Consider the following 15,324-nt stretch of genomic DNA (forward strand, 5'->3'; position numbering starts at 1 on the left):
TACTCATCTTCCTCCTCCTCAAGCATTTCATCATCAGTATCCTCTTCCATGTTATCAAAGAAACAATGAAAACCACAATAATAAATACACATTTGTTACCACGGGGTCATAATAAGAAAGTTGATTAAAAATCCATGGTCATAACGCATTATAAGGATGTCTCAGAACTAAGCAAAGTGCTATGTCCTCTATACTTTTCAAAGTCTTGCACAAGGCAACATTCAAAGTCGTCATTGACCAAACAACTTCCATAATCTTTGCAATTTGCCTTTGGCTTAAAGTCTTTCACACTTGAAGACTTGACTGACCACCCTCATCAAACCAATGGTGTGCTTCTTTACTGCATATCCTTCACAATCTCATCTCCAATTGTTGTCGAAATTGAAATAGTAAGGAAATCAGTACAGGATATCAAGTTCAGCCTCTCAAAGCAACTATTTTAACAACACACAAACCAATCAACTCAAGATTTTGATGCACCCAACATTCAGCATTGAAATTTCAGTATTCAACCTAGTGAAACATTTCCCTACTTAAAAACTTAGATACAATATTGACTCAAAAACAAACAATCACTTCACCTAAACAAATAAATTGACTTCAAACAAGAAACAAACACACGAAAATCCTGATAAACAAATCAGAGATTGGATTTCAGAGAGAATTACTTTGGGATCGCCGGCCTTCCTTTTGAGGAACTCCTGCAAGTCCGTGAGACACTGATCAAACTTCCCCGACTAGAATTACAGCGAGGCGTCCTGCACAAAAGCCCTGGTGGAGGACAAAATGGCATCGTCCTCAAGGGAGGAGCCGTCCCGGTTTAGAGCCGTTGATGAGGGAGATAAGAAGGCCATTCGGGTGAACCAATCTAGAATTCGAATCACCAGAATCCTAACGGTGACAGAAGGGATGGGGATTGGATTTGGGGTTCTGAAACCCTAAATCTTGAAGAGAAGGACACTTGTTTGAGTTTGCTTTGCTGAAAATGTATCTTATTTGCGGGCAGAGAGAGAGAGCTTGCCGGTGGAAGCGATGGAGTGGAGGCGGTTAATGAGAGAGAGAGAGAGATAGTAGCGGGAGTGAGCGGGAGAGAATGGGTCGCGCGGTTATCAAATTTGGTAAAAGTAGGAAAAAGATCCAAGTGCGTGGGAATAAAAAAATTTCTTGCCTGCATTTACGAAAATTTCTAACTTAGTTTTCTAGTAGTGTTTCTAACCAAGGGACCAATACTTTGCTACCATATATGGATAATGGTTTCGATCACACCATTGTAGAAGTTAAATAAGAAAACTTCTAACTAAGGGACCAACACTCTATTAGCATCTATAGATAACGGTTTTGATTGCACCGTTGTAGAAGTTAAATAAGAAAACTTTTAACCAAGGGACCAACACTTTGTTAGTATCTATAGATAACGGTTTTGACTATACCGTTGTAAAAAAAAAAATCACAACGTTTTTTATTAAACCGTTATCTAAGTAATGTTGTCTATTTTCGATTTTGTACTAGTGAGGCGAACTGATCTGGAAGTTTTTACGGCCAGAGACCGCCGGAGATCACCGGAAAAGCCAGGTCGAGTCGCCGGGTTCTGGTCGGGTCAGACGGAAAACTTTGATACCGAAGGCATAAGTCAGGAGAGAAGAGAGAGAGAGGGGAGTGGGTTTCTGGAAAAGGAATGAAATAAAAATAGTAAATTTCCCACTTGGGAAACTTCTATTTATACCAAAATGGAAACTTTTTCCAATGGCCATAACTTTCTCATACGAACTTCGATTGACACGTTCCATATGTCCACGAACTCATATCGACGCGCTCTACAACTTTCATGAAAGAAGTTTTCCATGAATCCTGACGTATAAAAAGTCAAACTTCACACGACCCCCTAAACTGTGAAATTCGAATAATTACAAGTACGAAAACCATTCCACCTTACATACAACTTACTAATAAAGCACAATAACAATTATTCGTACAACTAGTCCATTATTAAATTACCAAAATATAATAACAGAAATCCTGGTCATCACAAGGGTAGTGAGCCCGTAGACGGATAATCTGGGCGAGGAGTTTAGCATAAGCAACATTTCGAGTGGATAACAGCGCGACATGTGACCAACATCAACCAATACTATAATGTATTTAAAAGGTCCAGATGAAGGTTAAATTGGTCCACAGATATCCCCTTCGATTCTCTGTAAGAACGAAATGAGTGTTTTAGGATCCTTTGCGTAGGACGGTCTCGGTCCTAATTTCCCAAAGGAACAGGCTTTTCAAAATGAGGGTGGGGCCTTGGAAGCAACCAATGAGAATTTTGGTTGGGCCTGAGCGTCTGTAGCGCTATTAGAAGCAAAATGTGTGACTACATCACCCATCATGGCGTTGAAACCATGGAAAGTGGCATCCATGGTGTCTTGGCCATGGGGAGAACTATCCATGGCGTCATGGCCATGGTTGTCGCCATTTATGGCGTCGTCACAACGGACTTAGGCTGCCCTAGGGTGGCTCAAGACAGCTACAGCACCAGAAGCAGCGGTGGCTGCTGTCGTACTAATTCCAGGAATCAATTTTCGATTCTTGCTTCGTCTCACTCTAAAGAATGGATGTCCGTGTGAAGTCTTTAGTATACGGATCATCATATCACGACCAAGATGTCCTAGTCGATCATGCTAAAGCCAGTATGTGTCTGAATCCAAGAGATCTTCTCTTATCACATTGTTGGATTCAATTGGTCGAATTGTAGTGACATAAAGTCCATTAGATTGACACATGAGTTTCTATAAGATGCGCTTTCGTCTGCAATCATTAGAGGTAATACAAAGGATCTATTTTCCGTTCTCAGTATGCGTTTCCGCATGAAATCCGTTGGCTCTTATATCTTTAAAGCTCAATCAGGTTTGATTTGCCTTAGGAGCGTAGGGAGCTTCTGCGACTTTAATCAAGGTGCCATTAGGCAATAGGATTTGGGTCATCCCATGTCCTTGAACTAAACCTGATGGCCCAGCCATCGTAGTCACAGAGGAATATGTAGGCAACATCTTTAAGAATAATTGCCTATGGCGTAGAATGGTGTGCATAGTCACACTATCTGCAAGACATTGTAGTTCTCCAGAATCCATTCCTAAAACAAAAGCTCGTAATTAAAAAAGGAGTTATAAAGAAAAGAACTCAACTTTTATTAATAAGCCAAACGGAATTACATCATTGTTTCTTTGACCAAAGAAAATCTAATCCAATAAACTAGCTAATGCAAAACAATGGCAGTCATATAACTTCTTTTGGTAATTTCAACAACACAAATTTGACCAGGTAAGTAGAGAGATATCGATGGAGCGAGGCTCACTTAAATACCACTTATCTCAAAACCTTCCTAGACATCACATTTATATTGAGTACGCCTACTTTGAAGAAAGACTAAACCATTAGCATCTACTACAAAAATAATATGGCAATTGCCTACATCTCTTGGAAAATAAAAATGAATTAATCAAAATCGCCTTGTATGCGTCTGCAACATTCTGGGATACTCTACATGCATTGACCCAATGTCTGGTTGATCCACATCGAAGACAAACATCATTATGGTCAGGCTCCCTTGATCAAGGCGCATTTGGGGCATGATTTGGACGACCATTCCCTGTGGTGGTTCACCACCATGGCCGGAGGCTCCGCCTCTCTCTCTCTTCACACGTTGACCACTACGGTTCCGTGCACGCCTCTCTTAACGGTTTCCTTCCTCTTTAGGGCAAGTATGTGGACCAGAACGTCCAGAATTGTCCCTATTCTTAGGGTTTCGCTCCTTGCATCTTCCCTTGGGGGCACGACTATAGCTAGACTCCAGAATAGACTTGGTTCCCACAGGTCTAGCATTATAGTTCTTCACAAGGATATTGTCGTGCTTCTCAACTACGTTCATAGTACCAATAAGCTCATGAAACCTCATGATACGTCCTGCATTCACATCAATCCGATAATTCTTAGAAATTATCAGTGCAGAGACGGGGAATGTAGAGAGAGTCTTCTTGATCAACATTGTATCAGTAATGGTTTTTCCACAAAACTCCATCAAAGACTTGATATGAAGGGCTACCGAGTTATAGTCAAGTACAGACTTGAAATCACAAAAGCGGAGGATATGCCATCTGTTGAGTCGCAAATTACTTATGCAATTGTGCCCCATAATTATGAAAATTGATTTGTCTTCCATGCTATTTTATTTTTTTTAATCCATTTCCTTTTATTTGTAGGAAACCTTGCATTGAGAATAAAATGACTATTTGAGGCTTGAAATGTGGAGATTTGAAGCTAGGGGAAGAAGACATGGAGATTGGAAGAAAATTGCAAATCGACTTTTCCGGCGATTTTTCCGGCGACTTTTCCTGCAAACTTTTCCGGCGAGCCGCCACTCATGGAGGGTCTTTTCTCCAGCAAAGGAGGACCATGGTGGTGAGAATCTCCCATCACTTAAAATTCAAATATATCCCTACACCTTGTCCTTTTATCACCTTGCCAATTTGGGACCATTTGGGGGACAATGGTGTAAGAGTATCTTTTGCACACTTGGGGACCAAAGATGACACACCTAGCTGATCAAAAAGGCGCCAAAGACCAATTATTCAGAATGCTTGACTCCATTCAATCATCTTCATCCTATCCAAGATCCATTTTTCTCTCTAGAGAAGACACCACCATTTCCACCACTAAAACCACCATCTCCACCTCTAAAACCTCCATTTCCACCACTACAACCTTCATTTTCCTCCACCATTCAACACCACAACTCATCTTAGAGATCTAAAATTTCACTATTCTTACCAATATCAAGAGCTTGGAGCAAGGAGAAGGAGGTGGCTACCACCACATCATGTTCTTGGAGACCCATCTCCACCACTTCTTCTGCCATCATCAATAGTCACCATTTACTCTCTATCTCTTTATGTATTTGATGTTTAATAGAATGTTGAAGCTTGTGTATCTAGCTATGTGTGAGTAGTGAACTAATTGGGGCTAGGGTTGAAAGCCCTAGCCAAACTTGCTTGGATTGATGCTTTTGTTTATAAATTGATGCAAATTCATGTTGTCATTCTCACATGCTAAGTCAATAGTTGAATACATTACTTAGACCTAATCAATTTGAGTTATGTGTTTGCCATGACATGAAGTTTTTTCTAGAGATTGATTACCTCTAGGCAAAAAGGGAGCATGAAAGCACACCATGTGTGCATGTGAGGGTAGTGAACTAAAATCACCTAGAGATAGGATTGGTTTGCTTGCTTGGTTACCTAAACTCTAAGCTTTATGCATTTAGGGGAAAATGATTGAGACCTATCCGGTAATTGACTTTGTTTCTAGGTAGTCAGCTCTAGACTTATCCGGTTAGAGTTAATAAAATGAAAGGGGTTTAAGCCTTAGTAGTCCTATCCGGATGCTAAGAGGGTAGTTGGACAATTAGCTTTGCATCATTCATATTCAATTGCTTTAATGCTTGCAAGGGAGGCAAAAGGTGAAACCCGATGCCCTAATTCCCATCCATTTGATAACAACTTTTTTTGTTTAGGTTAGTTTATATTACTTGCTTTCGTTGTTTCAATTTGAATAGAAACCAATCTCAAAATCAAAATCAAATCTCTACACACCATTTTGCACATACTCACCATGAACTTTGGTTCACTTGTGAGCCTTTGTTTGTGATTGTACATTTGCATATTCTGCTAGTTTTTCCTTAGGTTTTCCTTAGCTAGGAAATGATTTACCAATCCTCGTGGGTTCGACATCCTTACTTAATCCCTTATTCTATAACTTGTACCTCTTGCACTTGAGGGTGGCTTTAATGCTAACACCATCTCACTTCTAAATCAGGAAGTAGGGAGTCACGAATAGCCAAATCGCTGCTCAATTTCTACCCATAGTTTTATAGGATTTTCCTCGTTGAGGTATTCACTTTGGAGCGCGTCATTCATGTGCCTTGTCATGAGAATGATGGCTTTAGCTTCATTTGCCTCTCTCGTAGCTCTGTTTGCTTCAAAAGCAGCAGCTTGTTGAGGGGTAAGCATGTCCTGACTTGGCTTTTGGATGGTTTCCAGAAGTCCATCAGCCTTAAGATGTTAGCGCACATCTCAGACCCACCTATGGTATACAGCGCCTGTTGTCTCCAGTGGAACAAAGTTCAACTTGTTCAGGTTGCTCATCCGGAAAAACAACACAAGATTATGGTTAGTTTCAGAGCGAAAAAGGCTACCACAAAAAACTAAAAAATTTCTGAGCGTAGTCGCTTTCAAGAAAATCCTATTCCAAGAGGGGTTTGGATTAGATAGAAACAACGATGTATGTGGTCGATCGTTTTCTTCTCAACAGACTCTATGTTTGGAGGACTCTACAAGCTCTAAGCTTGGAGTGAGCACGAACCCCCACAGTTCGATTTTTTGTCTCCCCTATGAAGAAGAAAGGGGGGGGGTAGAAGAAGAGAGGTTGCAAGTCACAGAGAAAAAGAAGGAAAAGAATGAAAAACTTCAAAAACGGAAACTTTTAGAAAAATTTACCTTGAAAAGTGGTCGGAAATCTTGACCGGAAAAGTTGATGGAGTTAGCCGGAAAAAGGTCGCCTGAAAAATGGCCAAAATCTGGTGGCAGAAGCTAGGCTGAGCTGTGCGGGGCTGCTATAGGGGCTGTGCAGGCGCTGTGCAAGGGCGTACGGAGGCTGTGCGGGGCTGGCAGGCAATCTATCGGCAGAAGCTTCGCAAGGGTCGGCTAGGGCTATGCAGGTGTGTACAAGTGTGGACAGGTCTCGGCAGGGCTGCACAGAGGTCTAGGCAGGTGCTCAGCAGGTGTCGGCAGGACTCGGCTGGGGCGCGTAGGGGCTGTCGGCAGATGCAAGCACAAGGGTGCGCAGGACTCGGCAGCTTCTCAGCAGATGCGCAGGGGCAGGCACAAGGCAGTGGTTGGTTCAGATTTTCCGAAGGCAGGTTCAGGCGGTTTCCGGCCAGTTTTGGTGGTTCCCCCGCCGGTTCTGGGCTCCTTGAGGCTAGGGCTTTTATATGTGAGGCAGTGGATGCTGGAATTTGAGGGCTACGAAATTAGGGTTTTCAGGGTTAGAGTTTCGTGCTGATAACGTGTTTTAGAGAAACAAGAATTGAGAGAAAATCGCTATGTATTCTTATTGATAATAGAGACCTCTTTAAATAGAGAATTACAATGCATAGAATCTGAATCAGATAAGGAAAGATAATCATACATTGAATAAAAATCTCTAGATTATTCTAATCTAACCCTATTACCACTAGGTCGAGTAACTAAGGGTTTAGGCCAGACACAAAATATGGATTTACTTAAACACATACGTCTTTATCACTTCTCTTTATTTTAAATAGTTACAAATTTTTTTTCGAAGAAATAAAAAAACAGTTTAAATATATTTATAAATTAACAAAATAGCTTAAAAGTTTTAAATTAACAAGCATGCATAATAGAGAGCTTTATCTCTCTATATTTAGGAGCGAGATAGTTAAAAGTTAAAATTAAGAGTCACTTCAAAGTCTGATGCAGTTGCTAAAATGAATGAAAAGTTAAACACACTCTCTAAAATAACTAAAAAGTTAAAATAGAGAGTTTGTTAAATATAGAAAAATGTGGTAGGGAGTATCACCTCTCCGAGCCGGGGAGGGGTTAAGGTTAAAGCTCTCCCCATGGGATTCTTTACACATGCGGAGCATCGAACGCAGGACCTCACTGAGGAACCTGCTAACATTCGGCCAAACATGGTGGACCTAGCCCCAACCACTAGACCAAACCCACATGGGTAGAGAGTTTGTTAAATATGTTATAACACGTCTTATTTACATTTCTTAATCATTAAAAACTAAAATTCTCTTTCTTTTTTCCTTAATTCTTTTTTGGGGATGACGTACAATGCATTAATGCAATACAAACTTTAGGTCAGATCAGTCGGAATATTCAACTAGCAGTTCAGATTCCAAAACAGATAAGTATCAAAGCAGCATCGACGTTGATTATAAATCAGGGTGATTATTACTTCAGAGCAGAAATAAAGACGCTTTCATCGTGTTCCAGAATTTATGCGTATATGACTTCAAGCTTAATCAAACAATAAATTCTTTTGCATTAATTCTTCTTCCAGTTAACTTAATGAGCCAGGTTCCCGATTAAGCATTGACCCAATGCAATCAAGACTGAAATGGTGGAGATCATAATTTTACTAGTCACTAATTTGCAAAATTTATATATATAACAGGTCATTTCTGTTATTTTCATAACAATAACCTCAGGGAAAAAAATTACCAAAAACAGTTTTAACTCATTAAGAACTCATAAATAGTTTACTTTTTCACATGTTATTATTTTTTATTTAGTTTTCATATCAAAATAAAGTATGAAAAATACTTGCCCACTGCAAATTCAGAAAAAGAAAATCCAATCAAAAAAGAAAAGAAAAAGAAAATCCAAACAGATAACACATATTCAAAACTAATAAATTCAAATATTTTTTTTTTAATGAAAATATTGCAAAACGGACACTAAGAAGATTAGATATTTTACGCTAAACAAAAGTCAGTTGTTTTTTTGTTTTAATTTCCATATCAAAACTTGAATAAAAGTGCTAATAAAGTGGCTCACCTTATGGCAGCACAAGCTAGTTCTGAAGCACAGGAACATTATTATTTTTCTTCTTCCCCTTTAGTTTTGTTTGCTGCGTTAGCAGCATATACTGCTCCTATGTAATTTATTCAAAGTTCAATAAAATTTTGACCTCCTTTCTTTAAAAAAAAAAAAATCAATTGTTTTTTGGTTTAATTTCCATATCAAAATAAATATTGAAAAATATTTTCTTTTGCAAATTTTGTAACAAATTACAAGCATTCAAAAGTCAAAGCTAACAAATAGTTTTCTAACAAAAAAAACCGGGGATAATAACCAATAAGGTAAAGTCCGCTGGTCCAAGAACCATGCGCAAAGACAATAGTGATTTGTTCCGTGCGGACCATTAATTAATCGAGCTTTCTAGAATAAACATTAAAGTTTCATAAAATTATGAAATTTGCCACTGAACATTCAGATCCTGTCAAACATAAGAAATAAGATATTCAGAATTATATTGGCCAATAAAATTTCCCAACAGTGTCTCATTACTTTCTCTCAATCGTTTTCCATTCTCATTTCTTTCGCTCAATAATTTTCCATTCTCATTACTCTCAAAACCAAGCTAAAGATTATAGACCATTTGATATGATTAATGAAACTTTAATTCCCCTTGAAAGAATTATTCATGTTGCTCAACGAAGTGATTTGTACCAAAAGTAATAAGCTAATAAAATAAATCAGAACCCTTCAAAAAAAAAATCAAAATGAAATGCTACTTTAGTACTTTTCTATGCAATACTATTGTATAATAGTAATATATACAATTTCACAACAATTTTTATAACTACGTTTGGCTCATAGTTGAGTGACATCCAAAAGCTACACAAGCATATTCTTCTTAGCAAACAATCAGATTTCAGCTACTTCATATAATTAGTAAACTATTACAAAGTGCCTGTGTTTTTGTTTATTTATGTTATTTAGTTCTGCTGCGTTTTTTGCGAGTAATAAGTCTCTACATTTGCTATGTAGAGCTAGTCGGGCTATATGCCTGTGTGTGTACTAAAGTGCCTTGTTTGCTCTAGGTAGGCGGCGAGTTCCTTGCTTCGTCAAATGGTCACTGCTGCCTAGTGGCAGGATGAAGCTAAGTGTCGTCGGATTTATCCTTCGGCGACAACATAGTAGGAAAGTTGTGCATGTGGTAATTATGCTACGTTGTAATTAGGTTACATATCGAGTTATCTTTCCGTTATGTCAAAGCAAATTGAGTCGCTAGTAGAGCGCTCTTTGCTAGTTGGTGCATAGTTTAATATAATTATTTGGTAGAGACTTATGATAGTATTTCAAGATGTTTATTGTAATTAAGGGTTTAGGCTTAATGTCTCCCCCTTATATTCAACAGTTTCATTAATCAAGACTTGAGGGCAGCCGCACCAGCCTTTATTAAAAAATAATAATAATAAAAATAAAAATAATAATAAATAAACTAGTACAAATTACTCACAAGTCTAACTCACAATAATTACGAATTTTCCCAATATGACAACGAAAGAAGCATTACAACACAACCACTTTTCACTATCACCATGTTATTGACCCTCAACAATAAATAGTCATCAAAGATTGTCCTCTTGAATAAATAAGCCTCTTAAAATTCTTGTAAATAATCTCACACATGAAACTCTGCAAAAACAGAATTACTCAATTGTTACTAATAACAAATTATGCAAATGATAGTCAATAATGTTATTGATGTAAAAGTAAAATGAAATTTGAATTGGTCTACTCATTTAATTTCATAGTCAATTTATATAAGGAGAGAATTACAATGGAAATATCAATTACAATGATGACATTAAATTTAGGTCTGTAATCCTTGCTGATTGATGGTAATCGCTAATTCAGTGATTCTCTTTCCGTCGGTCACTTTAACGAAGGCACATAATGTGTTTTTTATTTAACAATTGGCATGCTATTTAGTGTTAATAGCAATGATGCTATTAAGGGTCAATAGCAATAATCCTATCGAGTTACTTATCTCAAAACATTATTCAAAGCAAATAAATAGTTGTTTTCTCTTATTAATTAACTAATATTATCAATCACATAATTGATAATCAATAAAAAATTATAAAATTGTTAGTGATAGTCATAACAAATATGTATTACACATAATATTAACATTCAGTTGGTTATAGAAGTAGGTAATAACAATTCACTGTCAATAGGTAATGATACTAATAGAAAATAATGTTATTGACGTTCAATACCAAATAATATCATTGAATTTAGATTTCAGTTTTTCTATTTTTTTTTAATAAAAATCTTAAAGTGTGTTGGTTTTTTAGTTAGTGGTGATTTGCTATTTTAAATTTAGATTTCGGTTTTTCTATTTTTTTTTATAAATAAAATCTTGCAAAACAGACAATCAGATCAGATTAGATATTTTAGGCTACACAAAGTTCATATGTTTTTTTTTTTTTGCCTTGTTTTTCTGTTAAGGTAAGAACGTAGTGCAAATTTTAGGTCTGATTAATTTGACTCTCTCCCAAATTAGTTCCCAAATCTGCATAATTTTCTTACCTAAATTAGTTCCCAAATCTACATAATTTTCTTATCAATTAATCCAAATCTACAAAATTTCTTTCTAACTAATCCCACAAACATAATTAGAAACCTCCTTTCAAAAAAAAAAATTTAAAAACCTTAATCCCACTGACGTCGGCACCTCTTAAACCAGTACGAAAATTCGGTGGAGCCACGCAAGACCCAATCTGACAGCCTAGAACCCTCTGACGAACTCCCACCCGCAAATCCCTCACCGTCTATCATTCTACGCACCTATCTCCTCCGTGACTCCCACGCTCTCTTGCAGCGCGTCAACTCGTCCAAATTCCCGTTCGGACATCTAGCTTGTTCGATAACTACGTCAGTATTAATCCAGTGCGTCCCAGATTACTGTCAGTAAAGTAAATTAACCAATCAACGCGGATCGTACGATCATGGTCAAAAGTCAAATTCTGAGGTGGCTCCAGCTCACGAAAATATTTTTTTACCGTTTTACTGAGCGGTTACTAATTCTAAAACTGGTCTATATAGAAGGGAAGGGACCTCACTTCTCCTCGCCCACATCAAAGCGCAAATAGCAAAACATAGAGAGAGAGAGAGAGTTGCAAATTCCGTAGAGAGAAAAATAAGGCAAATTTTTTTTCATAGAGAAAAACCAAAAACCAAACTAGGAGAGCCAAAACAAAGCCGAAACTTTTATGGCCAACCGTGTAATCCCAGCAGCACAGAGACTCCTGAAGACGCTCCGCCCTCTCAACTCGGCTTCCTCCACCACCATCTCCGGCGTTTCGCCGATCACCTTCCGTGAAAAGGCCCAACCCGAAGCGGAGGAGGAGCTGCTGCTGCCGCCCCTGGACGGCCACCACCCCAAAGCAGCGGAGGCCTTGTTCAACCTCGACGACGAGAACAACAGGCTGTTTGCGTCGGTTCCTACGTTGAAGCTGCTCCGCGCGGCGGCGAATCTCCACATGGTGGCGATGGAGCCGATGGTGGACGTGGGAATGTGGATGATGAGGTCGAGGCTGATGACGACGCCCGGGGTCAAAGACGTCATTTTGGGGTTCATAAGGTCCACGTTTTACGAGCACTTTTGCGCCGGTGAGGACACCGTGGCGACCGGTGAGTCGGTTCGCGCGCTCAACGAGGCGGGGCTTAGGGGCATGCTGGTCTACGCCTTAGAGTACGCCAGCGACAACGAGTCATGTGATCGGAACTTGCAGGGCTTCTTGGACACCGTTGAATCCACCAAGTCCCTTCCTCGTTCTTCCGTAAGTAAAAATCAAATCTTCCAACCTCTTTTCTTGTTTTTTTTTTCTTCCAACATTCGTTCAACTCTTTTTTTTTTTTTTTGGGGTTTTTGTTCCCACTTGTTTGGTTGTAGCTTCTAGCTAGGTTAAGATTGTGTTGAAACGACGTGGTGCCAAGTAGGTTTTGTGGGTCCTACTCTATCTACTCCTGCCACGTGGAGTGGTGCATGTCACTCTGACGTGACTTGGGTTCTTTGTTCACTGAAGACATATTTTTCCGGTTAATTTTCTTTACCGCTGGAGTTAAAGACTCTGGATTAAAGTTCGGAGTTTTCTGTAGCAGAGGTTGTTCTTTGTAATTTTTTTGAAAAGTTTAGAGGTTGGTGCTGGCCTGTGTTTAGAACAGTGGTGTTCTAGTCCAAAAAAGGAAAAAAAGAATTTTCATTCAATTATTTACTAAAAAGAGGTTTTAGCTTGATTGGAATCAAGTTTTGAGTTCCCCCGTCAAATTGTATTAACCGAAGTGGTAATTAAGTAGTCGAAGCTGAAATGGAAATAGGTTTGATTGTTTGAAGTTGACTCTTTGGTGTTGAGTTGGTTACCGATAAATGCTCTTCATCTCTAAAGTTAAATGTCTGCCGATTAAAGTTCGGATCTAACGAGGTATTCTTATAGTGATACTATGTTTAGTTTAGAACTGATTTTTTTTTTTTTAAACTTCTATTTTTAAACTGGTATTTAATTGTTCTTATTATAGTTTAGCGGCCGTACAGGTTTAGTGTTGTAGGGCAACCTGTTAGTTGGCTTGGTCGTAACAGTTGATAAGTTTCTGCATTTTTACCATCATAGAAATGAGATTGGCTAGAAGACGGCACTACTTTTCAGCAAGTTGGAAAAGTACTTGAGAAAGAAAAGTAGTTGAGAGATTTGTGGTTTGTGATAGCTGTATATACCAGCTGAATCTTAGCTAGCAATAGAATCATTGATTCCATTTGGATTCCTGCCAAATCTGACCGTGACTAGTCAGAAAGCACTGTTGCACGAGGAAATCTTTTTTGTTGGAGTTTGATTGTAACTGAAAATGATGTTTTTAACCTTTGACAGGTGAGCTTTATTATACTGAAGATTACTGCAATATGCCCCATGAAGCTTCTCCAGCGGGTTAGTGACTTGCTGAGATGGCAACAGAAAGACCCTTCTTTCAATCTTCCATGGAAGCATGAGACTCTACCCATTTTCTCGGAATCCAGTCCTCTGTATCATACGATGGAAAAACCCGAACCTTTAACTCCGGAAGAAGAGCGTGATCTCGAGTTAGTCCATCAGAGACTACAAAGACTATCCGAAAGGTGCGTAGAAGCTAATGTCCCTTTATCGGTGGATGCAGAGTACACATCGATTCAGCCTTCCATTGATTACTTGACATACGCTTCTGCAATCAAGCACAATAAAGGTGACAACCCAATTGTTTACGGTACAATCCAAGCTTATTTGAAAGATGCAAAGGAAAGATTGTTGCTAGCATCAAAGGCTGCAGACAAGATGGGCATTCCGATGGGTTTCAAAGTGGTGAGGGGTGCTTATATGTCATGTGAAAGTAAAATAGCTTCTGCCTTGGGCTATGACTCTCCCATTCACAACAGCATTGAGGAGACACACGCGTGCTACAACGAGTGTGCTTCTTACATGCTTGAGAGAATTGGAAATGGCTCCGGCGCTGTTGTTCTCGCAACCCATAATGTAGAATCTGGTATGGAATTGAAACACTTTCACAGCACGTAGAAAATCCTCTCTAGAGTTTTGAGCTAATATGCCTGACATGAAATTTTAACGCATACAGGGAAACTGGCTGTGAAAAAAGCACATGAAATTGGGATCAGCAAGGTGCACCAGAAGCTCGAATTTGCTCAGCTGTACGGAATGGCAGAAGCACTTTCCTTTGGTCTGAAAGACGCAGGGTTTCAAGTCAGCAAGTATATGCCATTTGGACCTATAGAATTAGTGATGCCTTACCTTTTACGGAGGGCTGAAGAAAACCGAGGGCTTTTATCTGCTTCAACTCTAGACAGAAACCTTACCAGGTAATAATTCAAGTTTAAGCAAACAACCTCTAAAATCCGTATCATAAAAACTTGATGTGATTCTAATGTGTACTCTGGTCTTTCTTTGCATACAGGGAGGAGTTGAAAAGGAGACTCAAAGCAGCAATTTTCTAAGGCAAAAACTAAAGGCTTTTGCACAACCAAGAAGCTTGGTGCTTCACCGCCAACATTGTAAATTATCAGTAATTGTGGTGAAATGCACAGTTACTGGAATGAATAATGAAGATTTGTTAGTAGGAAAGTTGTGCTCTGTTTTCCCTATTACATTAGGGCATTCTGTAATCTAGGGCTGCAACAGGTCCCTACTCCCTACTTCCATGCTCTAAACGAATAAAAGTCCGTTTATGTTGCTTCCAAATCAGTACTGGACCAGTACTAGAAGGGTGTACAAACATGTGATATGCCTACTCTTTGAATGGAAGATAATGTCTTCATTACCCAGATAGGAACAGCTGAGGTGTGATTGACTAGGAGTCTACCAGGACTTGAATATTAAAACACATCCACAAGAATAGAGGCAAAAAGACATTAGGAGTTGCTTGTGCATGTCAACATCATAATATCATGTGCAATATGAGGCAGTGGGCTCACTATTTCTGACCAATGCCATACTCATTTTCTTAAAACTTCATCACATAAGATAACTTAAAGAAATCCATTTCCTCATGCTTGTATATAAATATGATACAAATCAGTAGGATATCATAGTTTAGTGTGTGTATATATATATATATATATATAAAAGAAATAATGAACACATACAGCAGTGTGCTTATAAAAACACAAATACAGCAGCCTGGCAAAATATTCATTTTT

The 15,324-nt window shown here is 38.7% G+C and overlaps 1 protein-coding gene across 1 annotated transcript; it reads left to right on the forward strand.

The window, feature by feature from the left end:
- The first annotated feature begins 11,715 nt into the window (after positions 1-11,715).
- On the forward strand, positions 11,716-14,869 carry LOC112185736 (proline dehydrogenase 2, mitochondrial). The gene is made up of 4 exons (XM_024324044.2): positions 11,716-12,427; positions 13,511-14,156; positions 14,247-14,487; positions 14,583-14,869. The coding sequence occupies exons 1-4, from the start codon at positions 11,858-11,860 to the stop codon at positions 14,620-14,622; spliced, it is 1,497 nt and encodes a 498-aa protein (XP_024179812.1). The 5' UTR covers positions 11,716-11,857; the 3' UTR covers positions 14,623-14,869.
- Positions 14,870-15,324: the final 455 nt, after the last annotated feature.

This window comes from Rosa chinensis, chromosome 2 (assembly GCF_002994745.2).
Source record: "Rosa chinensis cultivar Old Blush chromosome 2, RchiOBHm-V2, whole genome shotgun sequence".
Taxonomy (NCBI): domain Eukaryota; kingdom Viridiplantae; phylum Streptophyta; class Magnoliopsida; order Rosales; family Rosaceae; genus Rosa; species Rosa chinensis.

Coding starts and splice junctions, on each gene's coding strand:
- LOC112185736 (XM_024324044.2), top strand. CDS start 11,858: ATGGCCAACCGTGTAATCCCAGCAGCACAGAGACTCCTGAAGACGCTC. Junction 12,428..13,510: donor AGTCCCTTCCTCGTTCTTCC/GTAAGTAAAAAT, acceptor AACCTTTGACAG/GTGAGCTTTATTATACTGAA. Junction 14,488..14,582: donor CTAGACAGAAACCTTACCAG/GTAATAATTCAA, acceptor CTTTGCATACAG/GGAGGAGTTGAAAAGGAGAC.